Raw genomic sequence first — 9386 nt, 5'->3', positions numbered from 1 at the left:
GGGTGGCGGTGGTACTGAAGGTGGGTAGCACGGTGGTGGTGGTGGTACTGGAGGAGGGGTGGCGGTGGTACTGGACATCAGGATCCCCAGATACCCCCCCTTAATTTAGGGTCCCCAGAAAGCCCCCCTTACTTTAGGGTCCCTAGACAGTCACCCCCCTTAAAGAGGTTTCTCTGTACCTTGCTGGACTCTGCCGTGCACCTTGGCCCCCAGCAGATCTCTGTACCCCCCCCCCCCCCACGCACCTGGGGGGAGGCAGCGATCAGCAGCTCTATGATGTTGATGGGCGGCGGGATCTTCCTGAGTCTCTGCACACACTGGAGAGGGGTCAGCACGGCTGTGAGTGAAGAGCGTGTCTCATGTAAACAGCAGCACAGAGACACCGGCACTCGGGAGTGAAGTTTCATTTTCCCTTGTCCTCTCGCAAAACACACAGCTGATCCTGCTCCCCCTTCGGCCCCCCTCCCCTCCTCTCCTGTGTTCTCCGCGGGAAATGTGAGCTTGTTAGCTTCACACCTGAATGCCCGCGGAGAACACAGGAGAGAGGAGGGGAGGGGGGGCCGAAGGGGGAGCAGGATCAGCTGTGTGTTTTGCGAGAGGACAAGGGAAAATGAAACTTCACTCCCGAGTGCCGGTGTCTCTGTGCTGCTGTTTACATGAGACACGCTCTTCACTCACAGCCCTGTGAATAGCAACCACGCCGGGGCCCCCCCACAGTGATGGAATTCCAGGGCCCAGTCGCAACTGCGACTGTTGCGACCCTGATAATTCCGCCACTGAGGTAGATAGATAGATAGATAGATAGATAGATAGATAGATAGATAGATAGAGAGAGAGAGAGAGAGAGAGATAGGTAGGTAGGTAGGTAGGTAGATAGATAGATAGATAGATAGATGGATAGATGGATAGATGGATAGATGGATAGATGGATAGATGGATAGATAGATAGGTAGATAGAGCGAGAGAGAGAGAGAGAGAGAGAGAGAGAGAGAGATGTGGATCTCTGCAGATCCTCCAGAATTACCATGGGCCTCACAAATTCACAGCTGTGTTGACACACTTGTGCTAACATGACTCTGGCTTTTCGGGAACACATTGAGGGTATGTAAAATTTTAAAGGGAACCTATTGGGGTAGAAATAGAGGTCCAGTTTTTTTTTTTTTTGTTTTTTGTTTTTATGGTGAAACCCCTGGGCTTTCATTATTATTCTTTCTTCATTACCTAGTAAGTCCCTTACCCGGGTATGAAAGTATGCAGAAAGTGGCATCAGAACTTCTCCACTACAAACTTGTTTTAGGTCGGTGCCTGGCTTAATAATGAAGCAAAGATGATGTTGATGTTACTGAAACTTGCACTTTTAAAGCTACCCTGTTATTAAGGATTCTAATTCAATATAGGCATACCTGGGCAAAAGGCTAATCAATTTTTACCTTTCCAATTCCCTGCACCAGAAGAATGCCACTCCGCCAGTGTTGCCAACCGTCAGTATTTTTGGGCACTTCTCTCCTGCCAGTAAATGCCTGTAAGAGGAAAAAGTTGGTAGTAGTGATGGACGAACTTCCGACGGGACGTTTCGCGAACGCGAAACGCGAACGGACACAAACGTTCGCGAAAACGACCGTTCGCCGCGGGCTCCATTGACTTCAATGGGAGGCGAATTTCGCAAACCTTTAGGTCGAATTTGCGGCCACGGGGTAATTATTAGGGGGTAGCACGTAGTCCCACCACCTGGACAATAGCATAATACATGTATGAGGTGAATTTGGGATCGATAACTACAAGCATTTTTTTTTTATTTGGGAAATTGTTCTGACAATTCAGGACTATGGAGCTAATGAAGGCAATGGAGGAGAGGGAAGGTCAGGGACCAGGGTAGGCAAACAAGAGGGTGCAGGAGATACAGAGCACTGACAGCAGCACCGTAATACAGAGCACTGACATCAGCACCGTGACATACAGCGCTGACAGCAGCTCCGTGACATACAGCGCTGACAGCAGCTCCGTGACATACAGCGCTGACAGCAGCTCCGTGACATACAGCGCTGACAGCAGCTCCGTGACATACAGCGCTGACAGCAGCTCCGTGACATACAGCGCTGACAGCAGCACCGTGACATACAGCGCTGACAGCAGCTCCGTGACATACAGCGCTGACAGCAGCTCCGTGACATACAGCGCTGACAGCAGCTCCGTGACATACAGCACTGACAGCAGCTCCGTGACATACAGCGCTGACAGCAGCTCCGTGACATACAGCGCTGACAGCAGCACCGTGACATACAGCGCTGACAGCAGCTCCGTGACATACAGCGCTGACAGCAGCTCCGTGACATACAGCGCTGACAGCAGCTCCGTGACATACAGCGCTGACAGCAGCTCCGTGACATACAGCGCTGACAGCAGCTCCGTGACATACAGCGCTGACAGCAGCTCCGTGACATACAGCGCTGACAGCAGCTCCGTGACATACAGCGCTGACAGCAGCACCGTAAGCAGCCCCAGGAGGAAGTCAGCACAGCACAGGGATAGTGTGATCCCTTCATAATAAGAACCCCCAGGAGGAAGTCAGCACAGCACAGGGATATCATAAGCAGCCCCAGTAGAAATATGACACCGCTCAACCTCTTCAAAGAGGAGGGTAGGGGCATATAGTACGGTGTGCTTTTTTGGGTCAAGGAAGTGAGCCAAATGAATTAAGAAGGTCTGTGTGCTTGATTAAAAAAATAGTTTATAGACATATACATGGTCTACTGGTCACATGTGTTGAATTCCTCCGAGATCCATGCCTCATTCATTTTTAGAAATGTGAGGTAGTTAACACTGTGGTGAGCTAGGCGAGTACGCTTATCGGTCACAATCCCCCCTGCTGCGCTGAACGTCCTTTCGGACAGGACACTGGATGAGGGGCAAGCCAACAGTTCGATTGCAAATTGGGCAAGCTCTGGCCAGAGGTCAAGCCTGCCCACCCAGTAGTCTAGGGGTTCATCACTCCTCAGAGCGTCCACATCGGCCGTTAACCCAATGTAGTCGGACACCTGACGGTCTAGGCGTTCCCTGATGCTGGATCCGGATGACACCTGTCGATGGGTCGGCTGAAAGAATGACCTCATATCCGAAGTCACCAACACATCTTCAAACCGGCCTCTTCTTGCAGGCGCTGTTGGATTGGTACCCGCAAATCCTTCTCTGGGAGTGGGAATTGCTCCTCTGCCAGCGCACGCAAAAGCAGAATGCAGCATTTCTCGAAGCAAGGCCTGGAAGTGCTGCATTCTGACAGCCCTCTGCGACGGCGGTAACATTTCCGCCATTTTGTGTTTGTACCGGGGGTCTAAGTACGTTGCCACCCAGTACTGGTCCTTGACCCTCATGCTTTTTATACGGGGGTCCCTATTAAAACACTGGAGCATGAAGGCCCCCATTTGCACTAAAGTGGAAGCGGTGTGGTGGCCTGGCTCCTGCTCATCATCCAGGATAATGTCGTCCTCTTCATTCTCCTCTCCCCATCCTCGCACAACAGGGATCCCAGAAAGGTTTAAAGCATGCTCTTCTTGCTCCTGCTCATCCGCCCCGGCACCATCCTCCTCTGACTCCTCATCAGACTCCTGTTGTTGACTTGTCTCAGATAGAGTAGCCCCCCCTGGGAATTCATCCAGCATTGCGACTTCCTCATCTTCCCGCTCCTGCTCCTCCACAGCCTGATCAATGACACGACGCAATGCACGCTCCAGAAAGAAGGCATAAGGTACCATGTCACTGATGGCGCCATGGCTGCGACTGACCAGTTTGGTGATCTCCTCAAATGGCCGCAGAAGTCTGCATGTGTCGCGCATGAGCAGCCACTGGCGCGGTGAAAAAAAACCCAGCTCCCCAGAACCGTTTCTTTCGCAGAGTTCATACAGGTAGACGTTAACTGCACGTTTCTGCTGGAGCAGCCTATCAAGCATATAGAAGGTTGAGTTCCATCGCGTCGGGCAATCGCAAATAAGACGTCTGACCGGCAGATGGTGTCGCCGCTGAATGTCAGCAAGGCGAGCCATGGCCGTGTAAGATCTTCTGAAATGGGCCGAGATTTTCCTTGCCTGCCGCAAGATGTCCTGGACCCCAGGGTATTTGACAAGGAATCGCTGCACGACCAAGTTTAAGACGTGTGCCATGCACGGCACGTGCGTGATTTTGCCCTGTTTCAATGCGCTAAGCAGATTGGCACCGTTGTCACACACCACTTTACCAACTGTCAAATTGAGCGGTGTTAGCCACTCATCTGCCTGTGAACGCAAAGCTGAAAGGAGTGCCGGGCCAGTGTGGCTCTTTGCTTCCAGGCACAACAGACGCAGCACGGCATGGCAACGTCTCACCTGGCATGTGGAATAGGTTCTGGGGAGCTTGGGCGGTGCAGTGGAAGAGACGCTAGCAGCGGAAAAGGAGGAGGCAGCTGAGGAGGAGAGGGAGGAGGATGGAGTAGGAGGAGGAGAAGAAGAGTCAGGCCTGCATGCAATCCGTGGCGGTAAAACCAAATCTACACGGGTGCCACGGGTTACATGCTTGACGGCCGTCAGAAGGTTCACCCAGTGGGCAGTAAAACTGATATACCTTCCCTGCCCGTGTTTGCTAGACCACGTGTCTGTGGTCAGATGTATCTTGGCACCGACACTGTGTGCCAGAGATACATTCACTTGCCGCTGAACATGGCCATATAGCTCTGGGATGCCCTTCTCTGAGAAATACTTCCTTCCTGGGACCTTCCATTGTGGTGTTCCAATGGCCACAAATTTGCGAAAGGCCTCCGAGTCCACCAGTTTATATGGCAGTAGTTGGCGGGCTATGAGTTCTGACAAGCCAGCCGCCAACCGTTGGGCAAGAGGGTTATCCGGCGTCATCATTTTTTTACGCTCAAACATTAGGCCCACGGAAGCCTGCCTTTTTGCAGAAAAATGTGAGCTTGGCGTGATGGAAGGTGGAGTGGAGGACAATTGTGAGGAGAGAGGAGAAGGAGAAGTAGAAGACGAGGCTGGACGGTGAGAGCCTGCAGTGTGGCTTTGTGTGTTCCGTTGCTCCCACTGGGCTCGGTGATGGCTGCTCATGTGCCTTCTTAAGGCGGTCGTCCCTAGGTGAGTATTGGGCTTACCGCGACTAACGCGTTGACTGCAAAGATTGCAGATGGCAACGCTATTGTCAGCAGCGGACACGTTAAAAAAAGCCCACACTGCGGAGCCATGTGCCGGTGTCCTGGGAGCGCCAGATGTGACCGTACATGGTCGATGACTCGCTCCTGATACATTTGCAGTCTGCTTTGTCCCTGCTGTGCAATGTAAGTCATTGCTGCTTCTCCTCCCTATCTGCTGGTCCATATCTCCCTCTGAACTCCCCTCCTCTTCCTCTCTTGTGGGCACCCACGTGACATCACTAGACACGTCATCATCAACGTCACCTTCCCCACCGCTATAAGTAGAGTAGGCAGCAACACCGGGGACCAACCTCCTCCTTGGGCTGATCTGGGTACTGGCGTCAGACTGCTGAGTAGCGCTTGTTGCTACCTCCTCTTCCTGATCCAATACCAAGAGTGGCTGCGCATCAGAAATGTCCTCTTGATATGGATCGGAAAATAATTCCAGTGACTCAAGCGGAAGGTATGTGGTGGTGGTGGTGGTGGTCGTGTTGTTGGTGGTAGTGTCTTTGGGGGTGCACATAGCAGAGAGTGAAGAAGAGGGTGCAGATCGAGAGGATGAGGAGGGTGCAGAAGAGTAAGGCTGAGCGAGCCACTCAACCAAGTCTGGTGCATCCTTTAAAGTAATTGAACGCACCTTCTGCAACTTCCCACTTTGGCTCAAGCCTGTTGCTCCTGCCCTACCCCTACCACCCCTGCGGAAGGGCCTGCCTCTTCCTCTGCATGTCATTTTTTAAATGACCCTGTGACAAAACTCTTAGTCCCTATACCGCTGAAGGACTGCTGCAGTATAGGTGAGCGGTCAGCAGTGGTGCACGTCAACCCTATCTATTGTGGACCGATAGCGGTCCTTACAGAACAGCAGACTGTACCGCACTCAAGCCTATGTACCGTAGCACCCTATACCAAGTTACCAGTCCTTATAAGAACTTTTGTGGACCAAGCAGGTTGTGTATTAGTGTTTAGCAGACTGTACGTCAGTCCCTATACCGCTGAAGGACTGCTGCAGTATAGGGCAGCGGTCAGCAGTGGTGCACGTCAACCCTATCTATTGTGGACCGATAGCGGTCCTTACAGAACAGCAGACTGTACCGCACTCAAGCCTATGTACCGTAGCACCCTATACCAAGTTACCAGTCCTTATAAGAACTTTTGTGGACCAAGCAGGTTGTGTATTAGTGTTTAGCAGACTGTACGTCAGTCCCTATACCGCTGAAGGACTGCTGCAGTATAGGGCAGCGGTCAGCAGTGGTGCACGTCAACCCTATCTATTGTGGACCGATAGCGGTCCTTACAGAACAGCAGACTGTACCGCACTCAAGCCTATGTACCGTAGCACCCTATACCAAGTTACCAGTCCTTATAAGAACTTTTGTGGAACAAGCAGGTTGTGTGTTAGTGATTAGCAGACTGTACGTCAGTCCCTATACCGCTGAAGGACTGCTGCAGTATAGGTGAGCGGTCAGCAGTGGTGCACGTCAACCCTATCTATTGTGGACCGATAGCGGTCCTTACAGAACAGCAGACTGTACCGCACTCAAGCCTATGTACCGTAGCACCCTATACCAAGTTACCAGTCCTTATAAGAACTTTTGTGGACCAAGCAGGTTGTGTATTAGTGTTTAGCAGACTGTACGTCAGTCCCTATACCGCTGAAGGACTGCTGCAGTATAGGGCAGCGGTCAGCAGTGGTGCACGTCAACCCTATCTATTGTGGACCGATAGCGGTCCTTACAGAACAGCAGACTGTACCGCACTCAAGCCTATGTACCGTAGCACCCTATACCAAGTTACCAGTCCTTATAAGAACTTTTGTGGACCAAGCAGGTTGTGTATTAGTGTTTAGCAGACTGTACGTCAGTCCCTATACCGCTGAAGGACTGCTGCAGTATAGGGCAGCGGTCAGCAGTGGTGCACGTCAACCCTATCTATTGTGGACCGATAGCGGTCCTTACAGAACAGCAGACTGTACCGCACTCAAGCCTATGTACCGTAGCACCCTATACCAAGTTACCAGTCCTTATAAGAACTTTTGTGGACCAAGCAGGTTGTGTATTAGTGTTTAGCAGACTGTACGTCAGTCCCTATACCGCTGAAGGACTGCTGCAGTATAGGGCAGCGGTCAGCAGTGGTGCACGTCAACCCTATCTATTGTGGACCGATAGCGGTCCTTACAGAACAGCAGACTGTACCGCACTCAAGCCTATGTACCGTAGCACCCTATACCAAGTTACCAGTCCTTATAAGAACTTTTGTGGAACAAGCAGGTTGTGTGTTAGTGATTAGCAGACTGTACGTCAGTCCCTATACCAATGAAGGACTGCTGCAGTATAGGGCAGCGGTCAGCAGTAGTGCACGGCAACCCTATGTATTGTGGACCGATAGCGGTCCTTACAGAACAGCAGACTGTAACGCACTCAGGCCTATGTACCGTAGCACCCTATACCAAGTTACCAGTCCTTATAAGAACTTTTGTGGACCAAGCAGGTTGTGTGTTAGTGATTAGCAGACTGTACGTCAGTCCCTATACCAATGAAGGACTGCTGCAGTATAGGGCAGCGGTCAGCAGTAGTGCACGGCAACCCTATGTATTGTGGACCGATAGCGGTCCTTACAGAACAGCAGACTGTACTGCACTCAGGCCTATGTACCGTAGCACCCTATACCAAGTTACCAGTCCTTATAAAAACTTTTGTGGACCAAGCAGGTTGTGTGTTAGTGTTTAGCAGACTGTGCGTCAGTCCCTATACCGCTGAAGGACTGCTGCAGTATAGGGCAGCGGTCAGCAGTAGTGCACGGCAACCCTATGTATTGTGGACCGATAGCGGTCCTTACAGAACAGCAGACTGTAACGCACTCAGGCCTATGTACCGTAGCACCCTATACCAAGTTACCAGTCCTTATAAGAACTTTTGTGGACCAAGCAGGTTGTGTGTTAGTGATTAGCAGACTGTACGTCAGTCCCTATACCAATGAAGGACTGCTGCAGTATAGGGCAGCGGTCAGCAGTAGTGCACGGCAACCCTATGTATTGTGGACCGATAGCGGTCCTTACAGAACAGCAGACTGTACTGCACTCAGGCCTATGTACCGTAGCACCCTATACCAAGTTACCAGTCCTTATAAGAACTTTTGTGGACCAAGCAGGTTGTGTGTTAGTGATTAGCAGACTGTACGTCAGTCCCTATACCAATGAAGGACTGCTGCAGTATAGGGCAGCGGTCAGCAGTAGTGCACGGCAACCCTATGTATTGTGGACCGATAGCGGTCCTTACAGAACAGCAGACTGTACTGCACTCAGGCCTATGTACCGTAGCACCCTATACCAAGTTACCAGTCCTTATAAGAACTTTTGTGGACCAAGCAGGTTGTGTATTAGTGTTTAGCAGACTGTGCGTCAGTCCCTATACCGCTGAAGGACTGCTGCAGTATAGGGCAGCGGTCAGCAGTAGTGCACGGCAACCCTATGTATTGTGGACCGATAGCGGTCCTTACAGAACAGCAGACTGTACCGCACCCAAGCCTATGTACCGTAGCACCCTAGACAGACCAAGTTACCAGTCCTGATAAAGAGCTTTGTGGAACAAGTGAGTTGTGAATGATTAGCAGACTGCAGCAGAAGGGCAGCAGTCAAGTATAATATTCTTTCTATATTTGGAAGAAAGAATATTATACGTGTACAAGCCTATTACCGTACCACTGATACCAGTCCTGAAAAGAACCTTTGTGGAACTAATAGTAACAGCAAGTCTTTAAAATTATCCTCACTGCCTGACACACTGCTTCCTGCCTGTCCCTATACAAATTGGCAAAAAAGAGTAGGCTGGAACGATTAGCTGGAACAGCTCTTTTGTGGACCTGATAGTAACAGCTAATGATGATGATGATGATGATGATGAAGAAAGACTAATCTGGCTGAGCTGTCCCTAAAATAGCAGCATACAGCGCTCTGTCCCTTTATCTAAACTGACAAAAGAAACTCAGGCTGCTGACCTAACACCTATACCAGTCCTGAAAAGAACTTTTGTGTACCAAATAGCTAGCGTTTTCTCTGTCCCTACTCCACACAGGATCCTTTCCCTACAGTGACAGAAGAAAGAATGTAAAATGGCCACCGGATCGGGTGTATTTATAGGTTAGGGGGAATGTCCAAGTGTCCATGAGCTGTCATGTCTCAATTGGTTGTCCTGTAACACATGATAAACGTGTCACGAAAGGTTAA

The 9386-nt window shown here is 50.8% G+C and overlaps 1 protein-coding gene across 1 annotated transcript in view; it reads right to left on the bottom strand.

The window, feature by feature from the left end:
- MMD (monocyte to macrophage differentiation associated) overlaps nt 1–9386 on the bottom strand; it is a 217964-nt gene that overhangs the window by 99604 nt on the left and 108974 nt on the right. The window contains exon 2 of the mRNA XM_077458940.1: nt 1431–1520. Within this exon, the coding sequence (XP_077315066.1) occupies nt 1431–1520 (90 nt within the window). The remainder of the gene's footprint in view (nt 1–1430; nt 1521–9386) is intronic.

The sequence above is a fragment of the Lithobates pipiens genome, unplaced genomic scaffold, assembly GCF_037356315.1.
Source record: "Lithobates pipiens isolate NorthernLeopardFrog02 unplaced genomic scaffold, aLitPip1_a1.2 Scaffold_28, whole genome shotgun sequence".
Lineage (NCBI taxonomy): Eukaryota > Metazoa > Chordata > Amphibia > Anura > Ranidae > Lithobates > Lithobates pipiens.
The sequence above is the reverse complement of the archived record's forward strand: the minus strand, read 5'-3'. Positions and strand labels throughout refer to the sequence as shown.